The sequence below is a fragment of the Buceros rhinoceros genome, unplaced genomic scaffold, assembly GCF_000710305.1.
Source record: "Buceros rhinoceros silvestris isolate BGI_N320 unplaced genomic scaffold, ASM71030v1 scaffold33630, whole genome shotgun sequence".
Taxonomy (NCBI): Eukaryota; Metazoa; Chordata; class Aves; order Bucerotiformes; family Bucerotidae; genus Buceros; species Buceros rhinoceros.
Genome location: NW_010390756.1, coordinates 16,050 through 33,079, shown reverse-complemented (window position 1 = coordinate 33,079; position 17,030 = coordinate 16,050). Strand labels below are relative to the sequence as shown.

The 17,030-nt window shown below is 44.7% G+C and overlaps 1 protein-coding gene across 1 annotated transcript in view; it reads right to left on the bottom strand.

Annotated features, from left to right (window-relative positions):
- SCAI (suppressor of cancer cell invasion) overlaps positions 1-17,030 on the bottom strand; it is a 26,236-nt gene that overhangs the window by 6,254 nt on the left and 2,952 nt on the right. Inside the window, exons 2-12 of the mRNA XM_010139057.1 lie at positions 12,540-12,635; positions 11,832-11,918; positions 11,178-11,276; positions 10,478-10,574; positions 9,003-9,101; positions 7,801-7,953; positions 6,866-6,967; positions 6,060-6,161; positions 4,369-4,447; positions 2,169-2,268; positions 1,596-1,677 (exon numbers count right to left, since the gene is read on the bottom strand). Coding sequence (XP_010137359.1) covers positions 1,596-1,677; positions 2,169-2,268; positions 4,369-4,447; positions 6,060-6,161; positions 6,866-6,967; positions 7,801-7,953; positions 9,003-9,101; positions 10,478-10,574; positions 11,178-11,276; positions 11,832-11,918; positions 12,540-12,635 — 1,096 coding nt within the window. The remainder of the gene's footprint in view (positions 1-1,595; positions 1,678-2,168; positions 2,269-4,368; positions 4,448-6,059; positions 6,162-6,865; positions 6,968-7,800; positions 7,954-9,002; positions 9,102-10,477; positions 10,575-11,177; positions 11,277-11,831; positions 11,919-12,539; positions 12,636-17,030) is intronic.

Here is a 17,030-nt window from a genome sequence, read left to right as displayed (position 1 = left end):
ACCGGCAGAACACTGGCCTGTTTCACGCTGCTGCTGGCGGTCAGCTCGCTGCAGAACGAGGAAAGGGAACTACACGGAGGGTACAGTTTTTGCTTACTGTGTGCCACAAAACCAGAAGCAGATTCTATTGCAAACCCTTAACAGTTATTCTCAGGAGCTGCAAATCTACACGTGGGAATCCATCACCTCAGAAAGATCCTTTGCTCTAAGCTGTCAGAGAACCCTGGTATGTCCAGAGCTGCACTGGAATTAAGGAACACCAGGAATCCCTTACTCTCTGGTACAGCGCTGATCCACTTGACATCTTTCAGCAATTCTGCTGGAGAGGAAGGGGGTAAATAAACCAAACCAAAAAAACCCAGACCCAAGCCACGCTTTTTCCCTGAAACAAAACCAACCCCCCTGTTATACTGGAATGAATGTCAGGAAAGAGCAGAAGAAAATAAACCCCTACCAAATCCTCACTTTCTCAGAAAGTCAAGTAAATCATTCTAATTGTGCTTCCCTCTCTTTAAATAGGGAATTTAATAGAAAGCAGATTTGCACTGAAGTCTGGTGTGGTGAAGTTAACTGCAGGAGTATTTCCAAAGCCCTTTGTAGTGCGTTACAACAAGAAACCAGAAACCCCACAGAGGGGCCAGACCAGTACTCAGACCATCAGGTGGAGGTTCCCTGGCTCAGTACAGAACTACTCTGGATCACACCGATACCGATTTAGTACCTCTCGCTGGCCAGCAAATGCCTTTAGCACAAATGACCCAGGCTGTAGATATTGAACATGGAACGAGTTCATGTGGCCACTAGACGTCCCTAGTCCTCCTTGGAAACGCAGCTGCGAACGTTCACTTTTCTCACTGCACATAATGGTGCTATAAAAAGGAAGACATGAGGAAGTGGCACTTTCCCCAGATCCAGCACATTCTTAATAAACCATTCATGAATGAAACAAAGGCCGTGATGCCATCCAGATTCAACTGGCAGCTGAGTCTGGAAATGCCTGCTTCTGTGTTACCCGAACTGCAGATTCCCAGAGGTGACTGGGCATGGAGGAACTCTACTGCAAGTCCACAGCACCCTAGGAAGGAGGCTCATCGTCCAAGCATGAACCACTCTACAGTAACACTGGATGCTAATTTGAGTCTTGTCATTTCCTCGGTTCAGATACTTTTCAGACACAGACACCCCGTGTTTTATAATGCTCAATGCTTTGACTCCTTTCTGTTGCTTAAGAGCAACTGAGTGTTGAATGACTGGAAAAAAAAAAGGCAGATTAGTTATCTCCCTCCCCCACGCACACACACACCAAGATTTTTGTCTTTGGTATATAACAAAAATAAACCTCCCACCAGAGACCTTGGAAATCTTGAACCTTTTTTCCCTCCAGGAGGATTTATTACTTTCCAATGAGCGGCTGTTCATGTGCTTCTCCTTCTTGTTCCTATTCATAGGATCAGATCCTGACTAGCATGCACAACCTCAAAAGAAAAGAAAGACTGAATACAAACTGTTAAAAAAAATAGCCCGTTAAAAGTGTAAGCTAACTAGGGGTTGACACTGCATCCTATCATATGAGCAGCTGCCCTCGAGAGCCTTACCTTATAGGCGACACTGTTTGAGGAGTCTACAATGATAAACAGGGGCTTCCGTGTGAAAGGGTAGAGATCTCCAGGGTGAAGACTGAAACGAGAAAGGGACGCTTCACAGAGCACTAGAATTGCTGCAAAGCTGTGACAGCGCACAGGTTTCTCAGACACGCAGCTGCCCACGTCCAGATAAAAACCAAGCTGATTCCCCACGCCCCGGTCCTCAGAGTCATCCTCAGGCAGTAAATGCAACACTCATCTGGTGCTCTCTGTGGGCTACTGGACTTCTCTTAGCTCTTCCCCAACGAGAGACGTTTATCTTCTTGGTATCTTGCATATCTTGATATCAGTGGATATCTTCCACTGTCAGTTTGAAGTTTTCCAGTACTAAAGATTTTATGTTAAGTCACATTAATACTTTGTGTTTACATCATCACGCAGAGTCACACATTCATTTCTAGTTGTTCAAGCCAATCTACGTTACAATGTCCTGCATTGGAGTTTGAATTTAAAAGGCTTTGATGGATTTTTCTCCATTAAAGACAATTCCTCTGCATTCGGAGTTGTCACACTTATGATACTCACCAGTGCATCTCCTTGTAAGACTGGTTTCGCTTGTGGATAGCGTCCCCATTTATAATGTCCCGGTTACTATTTGTCAGAACACCACCAAAATCATACGGACCTACACGTGGCAGAAAGAAAGCTAAAATCAGCAGAGGCAGCTCACCTCTGTTATCATTTAATGATTCTATGACAGAGGGGAAGCAACCACAAATCCGAGAAAACAAAGTGGATCCGAACTACTGCAGCTGTAAGGAGGGGACAGAGGAATGTGGAGACTTTACTAATTACATATTCAATTTTAGGCATTTTTAGTAGTTTCAGCATCTATCAAACAGAAGCCAGTAATGCAACTTTGTAACTCCTCATTATTCACTGCTTATCTGCAAACATAATGCGAAAGATCCAAATATTGGCTCTTCTTATGCTACATAGCAAAAAGATTAAAACCCATTACACATCTCAAACAGGAAAATCTATACCTGTGTAAAATTACTGTACGAGCGGGCACAGGTTCAGAATTTGATCAAAAAGCAGGGCTAAAACAATCAACCCCCCTGCAGTCTCTCAGGATAGTTATAACACTATCATCTGTGGTTGTAACACTGCAAAGGGGAGAAGAGAGAGCTCAGAGCAGGAATATGCCTTCAATATCCCTAGAAAGGACAAAACGGTTTTAACCACGTTTCCAGTCTGCAGAAATGTCTATCTGTAAAGACTCCAAATACGGAATTCACAATTTTCCCCGGCACACGGCCGGGTGTGTGTTCCAAAGGTAAGCTGCAGAAATGCTCTGCTAAGTTTGCACAGCTAGGCTACCTGTCTGCCTGTCTGATGGAGAGCAAAGGTGGAAGTAATGGCTCTAAAAAATACCAAGTCCTACACAAAACCAACGTGCTAGAGATACTGGGGATATTTCTGCCATTGCTATGGGTATGAAATGTCACTGTCGTTAGTGGAGTAAAGCAGGAGGGTTTCCTCATTCGGTTACACGCGTGCAGAGTTGGTTGACCCGCACTTGGCCACCGAATGAAATTTTCTGAGGTCTGGGTACCTTTCCATTCTGAGGGGAGCCTTGGGAATGCAACGTTAGGAACAGAATGCACATTAATTCAGCACTGTCACAACCAGCTCACGTGCTCCGTCAAACACACACGGCTCACAGGCGATCAGCAGCGCAACCCGCAGCTGCTCTCCCTTTTAATAAGGCAGAACCGCGCCACCTTATTAAAAGAAGGGTGCTAATGGGAGCCAGCTCATGAACACCGGGGGCTGACTATGCAGCTCCTCAGGTGGCAGCACCTGGGTGCCTTGACAGAGAGAAGCTAAGCTGAAACCTCATGCAGCGAAGTGGATGTGCCACAGGCCTTCAAGAACACAGTTTAGTCAGAGCCTACCACCAAGCTGCAGCAAAAAGTAAAATGTTAAAAGCATTTAAAAAAAAAAAAAAAAAAAAATCACTGACACAGTCGAAAGCTGACAGGGATTTTTTTTTTTTTCTTTAACATTTTGAGACTCCATAAATCATGCACTGGGTGGACAACGCATGCATCTTATAAAGGAATGCAAGTCTCAAACAGATGAGGTGTGTACAATATTTAGGACGTTAAAAACTTTTTTTTCCTTAAATTATACAAATAGATCTTTTGACTGTGTTTACTTCAGCCAACTTGTTTTCAGCTTTTAGATTGCAGCTGCATCCAAATATTCTGCTAAGTCGGTTGCAGAGAACAGGAGGATGAAGTGAGGGGAATTGTCAAAAATCATGAGAAGGGCTTGAATTGTCAGGTTAACAAGTGTGCAAATAGAACAGTCCCTGCAGATGCTTCAGCCCTTTTAGCACCCATCTCCTGACCGTACGTTCTCACAGCACTGGAGGTCGGAAAGAATCACAAAGTACCGTTTAGCCATTTTATTAACTTTGCACTGATGCATCAACAGACCCACGTGGTCTTCACCACTGGTGAAGCTTTTAATGCTTCAGATGCATCAGAAACTGGGTGTGTCCTTTGGAAAGGTCTCAGGTTGAGGCACACTAATTATAAGCTACGGGGAATAAACTACTGTTTGTTGAATAAAAGGCTATCTTACAAAGTGGAGAGGAGAATAAAATTGACTTGTCTTTTTAAAGGAGCTTTGTGACATCTTTCTTGGTCACTTGTCCTGGAACATAAAGAGAATTCAAGCCCTGTTCATGACAGGGAGCATTCCTTTATTGTACCTTCACTATCCGAACGACCTGATGGAAACACGCCCGTGGCAGACAAGTAAATCAGCAGTACACTGTTTGCAGGCAGCTCCTGAAATTGAAATAGAGAGAAGAAATGTATAAGTTTATTTTAATGTTCAATCATGACCTTCATAAATACTTTGTCATTTAAGATTGTGTTACTCCTGCTTCTGGCTTCCCGTCACTCTACCCTCTGTACCTGTATGTACTCCTCCCTACCACAGACACCCCTTCAAATGGGCGAGTACACAGACAGAAATGTAAACTGATGATCCGTTCATGCTGGTTTCTTCACACACAGACCTCCAGGCTGGCATCAGAGGCTCAAGCAGCACTAACAAAGCATTTCTTTCCACACAGCCTCTCTCACCATCTAGCCAGATCAGAGGCTTTCCAAGCTGTGGAAACCAAAAGGTGCCCAGACCCATGCAGACCCCGACTCCCAAACCACTCAGGGTCCTAAAGAAAGTTCTATGTTTCCAAATATCCCAGAATCTGCAACGTCTGCCTCTTCCCCCTGAGCCTTCTCAGCTGGACAAGCAGCACAACACCCCAGGTTTCTGTTTAGACCTGTACAAGACATCTATTTTCCACCTTTCTAAAGGGCTGGCTGTGCGAGGAACCAGATGCTTGGCAGTTCTGCACCAGGCTGAGCACGCAGACGCCCAAACCCCAGCCGACAGCACACACCTCCTTCACTTCACCAGCTGTTTCTGGAAACAAACTGAAACTTGTTTCTTTATAGGATTCATCGCTGGTTTTACTACTAAATCCTAAGCTGCTGACTTGTACAGTCATAATTAAGCATAATAAGCCCAGCAACTCTACCAAAGTAAAATAAGCACAGCAACAGTATTTTGAAAAGTCTACAAGCGTATAGATTACTTACAGGAAGAGAGCAGTGGGTACAAGACAGGCAGAGAAAAATGCAGCAGGTGCAGAGAGTTAGAGTTCGAGCGGGACCAGAACTGGGGACCACCAGGTATACACTGGTCCAGAGCAGAGCAGCGGTTTCTCGACATACTGCCCTGATTTTGGATTGTGTTTGTCACAATGTGAAATAGAAGAATACTCTTAATTTCTCCTGTTCTCCAGTACTCTTACCTCAATACCTATTATACCAATTATACCTATATAATATATATAGGACATAGATAACTTTATATCTAAGAATGTTTCCTATATAAGTCTGTCTCTATAAATATAAGTATCTCTTTATATGTGTGTCCCTACACATGCAGAAGTAAAATTACCGGGTAAGATTACATCCTATGTCACTATCACACTACACCCCGTTGCTGAAGGCTCTTCACAGCACTGCCACGCGCCATGCTCGACGCTGGCCAGCTCGCACCAAGACCACTTGCACAGGAGCTGTTCTAGCTCCGCTTTGAAGAGGGTTGTCTTACCAGGGGCAGGAGAGCTCCAGGGTAATGGCGAGCTGGGTTTCCGTCCTAAAATTAATTTTTTTCTTTCCCTTAACAGCAGTCCACAGATTTGCCTTTATTGTACAAATTGCACAGATCTATATTTTCACTCTCTCTCATATTGAACATTGTAAAAAAGCCAAAAAGGCTTCATTATCTTGAAGTATAAAAGATTACCTCAACCACATTTTATTCAGTCTCACGTACCATTCTGGCTATTTTTCTGTTACAAATAAATTCAGCAATTTCACAAACCTTAAATGACGCTGCTAAAAATGTATATAGCTGGCTAAAAGTTGGTTTATAAAGGAGGTATTTATGGGGGTTTTCCCTCCTGGCTGGTTTCTCCGTGGACTCCTGTTAAAAAAACCAAAGCAAAGAAAGCACAACACAAAAATATTTATTAGAATTTCATCTTCAGCATATTTCCCACACAAATGGGCTGCCCATGCTGCATTTCCTTCCACAGTAAAGCAAGATAAACAGTATTTGAACCAGAACTTCACATTATCCCTCTTTTAAATGTTACCTGAATCTTTCTAAATCATCACCCAAGGAAGGAGTGAAACAGTTCACTCCTCATCTCACATAAACTAACGAAAATCTACATGTTCCCTTTTGTCTTCAGATAAAATATTCTTCGTGCTTTCTCTGAAGGGGATATTCAACTTTCAGGTGACTTAACCTGATGAACTTCTGTGGCTGCACGACTGCTAGAGTGAAACCAAAGGAAGGGGTGAGCAGGTGTGGCTGAGGCCAGGCACGGCGCCCTTCACGAGTACCTCGGCTAGACCAGTGTGAACCATTGTGTGTGAGATGATGCTCAAACATTTGCTGCTGCTGTTTTTTCACTATAGAAGGTTTGCAAAGGATTAAAAAGGGAGGAGAAAAAGGCATTACTTGGATCAAACTCCACAGTTTTGAGCTACTCTTTACTAACTTCTAGTAAGAGTTACACCAGCTTTACCAACCTGCTGAGCACAGGGACTGTACTGAACAAGCACAGCATTTAAACCAACACGAACCACAAACCCCGGCCTTGACACTGGAACAGAACGTACCTGCATTCCAGGTTTGTTCATTTGTGATGCTAAGTTCATGGGTTCCCTTTCAAGTGCTTGTAGCATTCGGAACATATCGATTGTTAACTCGCTGAACTTGACCTGCAAAAGAGTCAAATAGTACATTCTGCCAGATGCAGATTAAACAGTATTTCTATGGGATTATCCAGGTAAGAGATTCAACCACACACCAGCCAGCCCATTTTCTGTCTCTCAGGGATCTCACAGTGTCATCTTTGACTCTCTAAAGACTTGTGAATGACTTTTAGAAGGGCTCAGAGAGGACAAAGTCTATTTATTGCTGGTCTACCAGGCCAGGCCAGGCCAGTTCACTGTAGTGCAGACCCCTGCTTCACAAACTACAGACATTTCTGGGTTGTTTACAAGAAACCTCTGTGTACAATGAATTCAGACAAAATCTGGAAAAGAAACACACAGTAGTTTAGCTACAACTCCCTTGCTTACGTGAAAAAAGAGCTCAGAGAAGTCATGAAGTTCAACTTCACTATCATCATCTAAAAACCAAAATCTCAAATACCGTTTGACAACCCCTTCCTGTTGCAGCTGAAGTGGCCACAAACTGGAAGATGTCATGTGAAAGCCTAAGTCAAGATTTTTCTAGACATATCCCAGAGATGTCTTGTGCTTGAGTGTTGTTAAGAACAATCCAGTATATGAAAATTAATTTTCTCTACTTAATTGGCATGGAGAATCACAGCAGTAAGAGGTCAGTACCACAGGTCTGGTATCTGACATTGCATTTTTAGCTCTTATTTCTGAGAACCTCTTCTTCCTGCTGCCACTGCAAACATTCAGTCAAAGTATTTTAATGTTTGCCTCTATCAGAATCTCTGTTGTATGATCAGAAGGGATGTCATGGGGGAAGGACTCTGACCTCCAAAGATAGAAACCCAAGTCCCCAGAATTTCTTTTACCTGGTTGTTGCAGTTCCCAATAATCAGCGCATCTGCAAGCGCAAGCTGTCCCACTATCATTCCCTGCTCCAGCAACGGAGCTCCTGTTTCAGAAAGCCTGTTAGAGGTGATTACAATGGTGTTGTCATCATTTAACACCATGACAGGGTCTGCCTAAAAAAAGCAACCGGAATAAATCAGGAATTCAAGAAACCACACAGATTTGCAGTCAGAGAGAAGTCCAAAGGTCTTGTCCCTTACTGTAAACATTTCACAACTGAGGCAGATTTCTTTAATTCATTTGCCATACATATATTTGTCTACAGGCTACAGAGTAATGCCTTACCACTGGAAAAGCAACAGCTCTTAGGACTGCAAGCAAATCCATGGTATATATACCTTCATGAAGGTACAGCAAATAGTAAAACATGCTTCCTCAAATGAGACAAACTCTGCTTCAGCTTTTCTGTACTTGAGGAACCAAACGTCATCAACAACCTTACAAATCCAAAATGAACTAAACATTCCTAGAGTACAAGAGAACCCTCAACTATTTCAGCTCGCCTTCCCTTCCCAGAAATAAATAGCAAAGGAGATGAGCAATATTTACATAAACACTCGTGTTACACGGGGACATCTTGTACAGAAGGACAGTAGAACACTGTCTCATTTGACAAAATAAAACCAATTTATTTTCCTTTTGACAAACTTTAGAAGTTAGTCACATCACAACTACGCTAAGAGCCTACCAGTTAACTGCCACGCTTACAACCTACCTCCCAGTACACATTGCTTATGCACTTCCAGTGTGCCAGACCAGTGCTCCAGCAAAGCGGGCTTGGAAATACATCAAAAACACCTACAAAGTGACTGGCTTCCACAACAACTAGAGCTGGCAGTCTCTCCAAAACATTGAAAGCAGAGCAGTTATGGCCAATGCCACCATCTGCTGAACACCAAAAAAAACCAACAAGGTGACCAAGCACATCTCAGCTTGATGCTTCTGTCTTCAATATGTGACGTGCCCAGGTCTGACTCCTGAGACACGTTACGGCTGTCACTGTTACATTACCATGAGCACATGTCAATGCCTGAATTGGACGGGAACACTGGCCCTGCACATGGTCCCTGCTTACCAGGAAGAGGGGGTGATATGGGGACACTTCAGCGAACAAGTCAGAAAATCTTTTGAACTAACAGCTGGAGGGGAATGGTATTCTCACCTCAATAAATGCTGCCACTTCCTGAAGAACGAGGTTCCACTCCACCTGATCTTCAGTATTAAAACGATGCGTGTAGTCTTCAATTTCATCTGACAGCTCCTGACGTAAAAGGTTCAAAGATGGACATAGTCACTTAAACCAAGGGCTTAACAAGCAGGCAGTAACTTTACAATTTGGTTAGCTGTGCTGGCCTTTAAGAATAATCAAAAAGAAATAAATTACTTGAGAACATATGCAGCACACTTGTGACTAACACGCCAGCCAAATCGTGCTCTTTCGGGAGACAGAATGCCAATGTTACACTCAGTTTTGGCAATGCTAAGTGTCTTCTAAGTAGGTCCAAAGGCAAGGAATATGTGGAGATAAGTATAACTATCCCACTCACACGCAGCGATGTCACTGGTTATTACCATAAGTTACAGACACCACGGACTCAAATTTCAGCTTACAAGAGGCTTTAAATACACTGAGAAAGCAAACGGCGCGGCTTTTTTAGCTGCTGCTAAGTGGAGCTCACAGTTCAAGGAAGCTTAGACACAAAGACAGTAATGCAACCTACACAAAACTGTCAGCACCAGAAGCTGCTTGCAGCAGGGTTGCTGAGGGCTCTGGGAAGCATATGCTGATGGGAGAAGCATGCTGTTCCCTTGCTGTAGTTATGGGGCACCTCCCTATCCAGGCTGCAGCTATTGGAGTGTCTTCACTTGGTGTTCAAACAATCCTATCAAACCATTTGAGCTTAAAGTGTCATTAGGAGATGTCTGATTCACAGAGGATAGTCACTGCATTGGATGTCAGGTAGACTAGAGAAGCTCTGATCAATGCTGGCCTGTCTCTATTTGCTGTATCCGAGACTTGTGTTTAGAGGCATCCAGTGCTCCACTCCCATGGCAGAGGCACATGCGGATCCAACCTCTCCATTTTCACAGCAATATCTACATCATCTAGCTAAGTTTAATTTTGATGGGTCTCTGGAAGATGTATTCAGGATGTGATCTAGACAAGGGACAGAGTGATAGCAGTTTGGAAGGGAAGAGAAATAAGCTCAACATCAAGCTAGGAGACGCTTCCTAAGCACCAGTGTGTCATGAAGACTTGCTGGGGAGAATCCACCGATGCCTTAAATCCACTACAGAAATGAATCCTCACATTTTCAGATGAGCAACATGGATCTTACAGTTTATTCCTAACTAACTGTATAAATTTGTAAAGTTTTTCTCTGGCCAAATGCTCATGTCACAGTCAATCTTTCCATAGCTCTAGCCATGTTATTCTTCATTCTGTGGCATCCAATGGCACAAGAAAATAAATGAGGGAAAAAAAAAAGAGCTGAGCTGCTGCAGCAGCTAATGTAGATCGAATGAGTGATACTTCAACTGAAACAGACTGTGCTATGGATTCCTTAATTAGGAGAAAAGCCCTGAATAATCAGCAACCTCCCACCCCTTAGCGCCTTTATCCTCATTTTAACATACCTTTACCAGGTCCTTTACAACATCCATTTTGTTGAGCAAGAGACAAACCACTATAAACCTTGCATAGTACCGCAGCTTCTTAACCACTAATTCAGGCCTAAACACAACAACAAAAACAGCACAGCCAAGTGTGAGATCAAGATAGAACACAGCCAGGCAATGGGGTAAGGGAGAGGAGGAGTTTAAGACCAAAGCAAGGCTGAACACTCCACAGATTGAGAGTACTACCGGAATTCATGGGTAGATCAATAGCTACCTGTGGCTGCTTAGAGGTTTATTTAAAACTGAGTACAGGGACATAAAATACATCAAGGAAGCCACCACCTCCCCCTTCCCCACAGCATCTTTACATGACAACAGGCATCGAGTCAGACACAATTGCTCACTCTTCAAATCTTTGGGCAGTTTCTGGGCACTACCTGTCCTGCTGCATCCCATGATAATCACAGCTGGCTCAGGGCTCACCTGCCTGGGACTCAACATGACAAACCTGTGGGGCTAACAGCCAGGACCAGATAACAGAAAATTCCTCCAGTCATACAGCAAAGCTCTTATTTATACTGAGGTTTTCAATCATGGCAGCAGGTTTAAAAGAAACAGCACTGATTTTATCCCAGTTATGCTCCTACAGTTTATAGTTCTTTGCTGCTTTCATACACTGCTCAGTCTCAAGAACACAAGGGCATTCATTCACACCTACCTGTCCTCTTTGTTGACTTGGGAGTAGTACGACCTCTGCCTAATGGCTGAGTAGAAGGAGAAGGCTTCGTTGAGATAGCTGGTTTCTGAAGTGCGCAGGCTGCAGAGGAAGAATCAGATTAGCTCATCGCGTCAGATGGAAACCCATGCCAAACCCTCCCCCCGGCCCCCTCAACCATCTTGTGCATCAATGGCAAAACTCCCTCCTCAAGTAACATCATATGAAAGCCAGACTCTCAGTCTTTGTGCCTGCTGGGAAGACAGACATCAGAGCCATTTCAGGTAACAATCAGATCTGCCCATCCTGTACCCATGTGTACAGGTGACCGGGTCACTGAAAGTTTTTAAGGAACATTACGGTCCCAAACTTGTAAATCACACTATTGCACAAGAGTCAAACGCAGCATCAGGGCAGACTTGGGGCCACTACTGAGGAAGGAGGCGAGTCCTGAGGCAGTGACTGCCAGTGAGGTGTTGGGCTCACAGGTCCTTCCTCTGCAGCAGCCTCATGCAGTGCCAAGGGCCTTCTCATTTAGAAACGGGCATCGTGATGCCACTGATACATCAATCTCTCCTGACTGAGTATCCAGACGTTTGGAGGGAGCTGCCACTAACACTGCGTTCCCCGGCTGAATCCTCTTCCGGGCTTACTTACTAATAATGGTAATAGAGCTGCCCAATCTTGGAAGCAATTTCCCCAATTTGCCACCGCTTCAACCCATACCGATTGTCCAGTACTTGTCTATTTTGCAAGAGAGAAAAGAGAGATTAAAAGGCATTGCAGAATTTCTCAGAACATCACACCAGGCAATACAAAGAGCCACTGCAGGGCCAAATTCTGCCTTCACTACTGGTGTGGCATTCCCAGCAGCAGTCCCTCACAGCCGACAGCTCTGCACACACACACCAGAACAAGGACCACTTCTCTTCCATAAACTTGTGAAGCCAGACATCAGTATGGGCACAAAATACACATCACAAAAGGTCACAGCTTCCCAGGAGAACACTCAGGCTATGCAGCCAGCGTAAGGTGTGAAAGATCAGAGCCCACGCTGCAGCAAGACGCTTCACACCATTCCAGATGGGTTCTGTACTGCAGAAACACCATCCCAGCCTCTCCTCGGTAATACACGAAAACAACGTGTGTTCAGCAGAGCAAAAGGTTTTGCTAAAAGAAGTCACACTGAAAACTCTGCAACATTTTATTTCATTAGACTCTGAGCACTATGGAAAGTGATTCTTCCCTCTATCTGTGCTTGAATAACACAGTGAAATCTCCATCTTAACTGGGGTCCCTGGGCACATCAGAGACTAAAGGTGCACTTAAACCCACAGAGCACGTCTGCCTACAACATCCTCTTACCGATGTTGCTGTTGGAACTTCCAGAGTTTGGTGTAAACGTCAAATGTTCGCCCAAAATAGGATTGCCACTGCTTTTGCCCATACTGAGGTAAATCCCTGCAACAGACAAGTGATAAACGCAGTTAGGGAGTCAGCTCCAGTCAGCCCGGTGTGACAGCAGCGTATCTGTGTCACTGTCAGAATGGCTTTGTTCAGAACTGATTTGAAATGCTTTAGAACTCTGTCTGCACCCAGAACTACAGGAATCACGATTCCTGTTGCTTCTCAAAACCTGTTGTTACTGGAATCCACAAGGAAATCCTGTTCAGCTTGTAGGAAGTACATATCTGGAGATCTGACCTCAGGATCCCTAAAAACATGCTACAGGCCAGACAACATACTAATTTAACATATATAATGAAGTTATCACATAAGCATGTAGAGGAAAAAGAAGCATGTTTTGAGGGGAGAGAGAAACCCTTCAGTGATGTCCCCTCATTACTGCTTCCCGCTTTCTGCTGAATTCTCTAGTCACTTTTCAAATGCACAAGGATTGAAGTTATCAGCGTTAATAAAGGTCCCACGCATTTTGCAACTCTTCCAAGCGACTGCCTACATTTAATGACTGTTTGGGGACACAGAGAGCCAGTGTCTCCAGCTGCCTGAGCCCTGCAGGTTCCAAAAGAAAAAGGATGACGCTGTAACACCAAATGGAAAGTGTGGAGCTTAACCAGAAGTTTTTGAAGTAAAACTTTCCTACTAAGTCAAAAATTGGCCTTCAAATGCAAGAACCATAATTCATTCACCTATTCGAAAAGCAGAAGAATTCTAGTTATTCTAGTGTCTATGGCCAGTCAACATCCACAATCCCTAATGTCCTACCCAAGAGCCTGTCCAGCTGCAGACTGACACAGCCCTGCACAGACCCCTTCAAAAGGCTGACTCTCCCTCCCCAAAAGGTTCAACAAGATGGGTCCGCACAGGTGGACATTCCTTCTCAGCGAGCTTTGAAACGTATGGAATATTTACTGTGTATTTATTACAAATATATCGACACACTATTCACACGATCCTGTTCTCTCCAGTGGCTACTCCACCAGGCAGAAGAGCAGCGGATGGAAGCAGCACTCCCCAGGAGCGAGTTAACAGGGTCAAGTGATTGGATACCTGCAAAAACATGGATATTTATGGACAAATGTAGTCTAAAGGGCAAAAAGGAACCCGTGCTCTCAAACCCCTCTAAACATGCTTTTATCGAGCTTCTTCAATTTTAACAGGTTCTCAACAGCATCAGAAGAACAGACCTACAAATAGTAAGAAAAGAGGAAATTACTGTGTTTCTACATGCAATTTTCAACAGGTGATTGAAAACACCATACCGTCTGCTAAAAGAGAAGCAATTTTATGGATTTATGCACAGAAAGTCAAATTAGACTCTTAAAATATCATGCCCTACCCAAGAGCAAGCAGAAGAATAAGAATTAGCCCATTTAGACTGATAACATTTCTTCTTGCTACTCATTAAGGAAATAATCCTCTATAAATGAGGCTGTTCACTGTGTTTCAGAAACAGACCCTTTAACATCACACGTAAATCAGCTGTCCAAACGTCACCAGGTCAGGCAAGCGTAAGGATGCTCACTGCTGACATTCACTGGGTCACGTTACATCATCAGCACCACATTTGTCACCCTCTAACTCACAGTGACATGGCCGAACTGTTTTTTTCCTATCAGTCTCCAGTGCTGTGAGTTATTTGATCCAGTCCAGTTCTGCTCCCGTGCCTGCACTCCATTTCCACTCCACCTCCACCCCTACTCTGACATAGTCCTGAGGATTTCAGCTGTAAAGGTTTGTGCTCTCAACCCTCACCTAGGAGCTACCGGACTCCTGGAACAGAGACGACCAAACCCCCTCAATCTGACTGAGCCCCTGCTGCCTACCGACCTGCGCTGAAGCTGACCCGAAGGAGGTACACGATGCTGCAGTGCAAGCGGAGCAGCTTTTCCAAGACGGCATAACCTTTCATTTGATTCAGGAGTGATTTCCTCAGGGAACGCTCTCCCAGGCCACTGTGCTGGCTAATGTACCATCCGACAGCCCAGCCTGCAGCAGACGGGCACAGGACAGCAGCACTCTGCTCCCAGGCCTGCGGGGAAGCCACCTTTTGGAATCGACGCCATGTCCTCCGTGGAGGGAGGACCAGCGAAGCAGAACACTGCAACTTCCAGAGCAGCGCACCAGCGCATTTCTGCTAACTGCAACCACTTTAACAGCACCCTAGGTAGAAAAGAAAATTAATATTCCTTTGCTCATCAGCCAACTGTACTTCCCACACAGCTTGAGGGACCGAGGTTAGTTACTACAAGTAAAAAGAACCTGCAACGACTCTTCCCAGCCGGTAAAACCATTCCAAGCACTTGCTGCTGCTGTTCTAAGACGATGCCAAGGAATCCAGGCAGGGATTTAGACCCCACCCCCCTCCAAAAAAAAAAATCCCTTCAAACTTGCAATTGACTGCTTAACATCTTGGAACATACTTTGGTGCAGTGAAGGGTGAACAGGAGTATAAACATGTGCTTCAGGGCACCAACGTCTTCATCCAAATAGAGTTTGATGCAAACACATGCACATTTAAAGCATTTACTGCAATGAATGGTCCACAACTTTCTGTTGTTAAGAGATGTAAACACTTTAGCTAAACAAAAGGAGTTAAGACACTGTCCAAACATACGCCCAAGATATATTGCAGGCTTTGATATAGAAAGAGGTAGTGTTTATTTGGAATATCCACAAGTTACAACGTTAAAAATAATTAAGTGAATATAAGACAATGCTAAAATCGATCATTAAAAAAAAATTTCAAAGCTTCCTGACAGTAACTTAAAGAATGACTGAATTAGAAAGTTGATTCACCGAGCCCTACCACTGGTAAGTTGGCTTCCTAGGCCAAGTTGCTCAGGACATTAGAGCAAAGGTCTAATAGAAGGAGACAAGAAAACAAACCCTTCTTCTCTCACACACCGAGACCCAGGTACGTGCAGCCATTAAGCAAGCAGCAGGGAGCTGCTCGTGTCCTTCTGCCTGTATCCCTCATCAGGGAGCCAACACACTCTGCATCCCTCACCTGCCACCTTTCCTTGTGCACCTCTGTCCCCCCAGTTCTGCACCGTCCCCTGTACGAGCCTCAGCACTGCTACCAAACCCAGTTCAACCCACTGCGCTGCAGCAGTTCCCAGCAGATGAAAACCAGTGGCGCTGGACAGAGCCTCTGCTAGCGCAGCGCACACGTGTCTGGCCGCTGCGCTCCCCAGTCCTGCTGGGTGTCCACATGCATATTCCCCGGCAGCGTGCTCGCCTAATTGCAGCTGGCATAGCTGCACAATACCACGCGATGCCACGGCTCCCCGGGGAGCAGGAGAGATCTCCATGGAAACAGACAGCAGCGCTTGTTCTTTTGATAGTATTCTGACACGGCGGTAATAAAACTTCATTTATGACAATACATTACCCTGGTTTCACCACAGATTTGTGCAGACAAGAGCTGCCATTGCTGCCATCCGCTTGCTGGTTTGTGTTCTGAACGTTGTGCGTTTCTCCTGCATACCAAGAAATTTTGCTGTGAAAGAACGGATGCACAAGCAAAAGAGGACATTTAGTGCAGGGCTTTTTTAATTGGACCAGAGGATTTGGTGAGAAATAGCCCCAAGAATAATGAAGACTCGGTGAATTGCAGAGTGGATTATTAATACAGCTCCTCCTGCTGAGGGAGACGGGGAATATATGATCCAGAGGCAACTGCACACCAACGTGAGAGCAAAAGACCCACCTGAGAGCAAAAGACCCTCGTTACAGCAAGACGTTTTGCTGCTTCCAGGTCTGCGGAAGCACACTAGAGAGAATGAAGAGAAAAAGGCCACAGCTGCGATTTCCTCCAGGGCGTAGCATGGGCACTGCAGGGGTAATCCCTCATGCCATGACCGTCAGCTTTACAGAAGGGAGGAAAGGGCAGCAAGAAGGAATCCAGGTGCAGAGGAGGGAATGGAGATGCTCCAGTTTAGGATGGTTCTATCCAGGCAAGAAGACAGCAACACACTTCATTTCAATAGCTGTCAATAGCAGTGGAAACTGTTTCCAGTTTCTTGGCTTTTAAAATATTCCAAACTGCACACGAGACCCAAGCTCAGGTGTTCTGAGAGGATGGTTTCTCACACTGGGCACAGAAGACTGGTTCCCTTGCCACACAAAGCAGCTGGTGGACAAATTCCAGAGACAGCCCAGAATTCTATCCATTCCTGCAGTACAGTCTCAGGAAAGACCAGCACTACTCATGTGCTCATAATTAATTTTCTGTCTGTAGCGCATTTCAGCTGTGCTGCTGGCAGAAGCCAGACAATACTGGCTGAAAACTAATTAAAGGTGCTGAGGTTTGTTTGGCCAGCACCACATGGAGGTTGTCGCACAGGGACAGCTTCCAGATATGGAAAGGTGTTGAGAAAGTCCTGGAGGTTC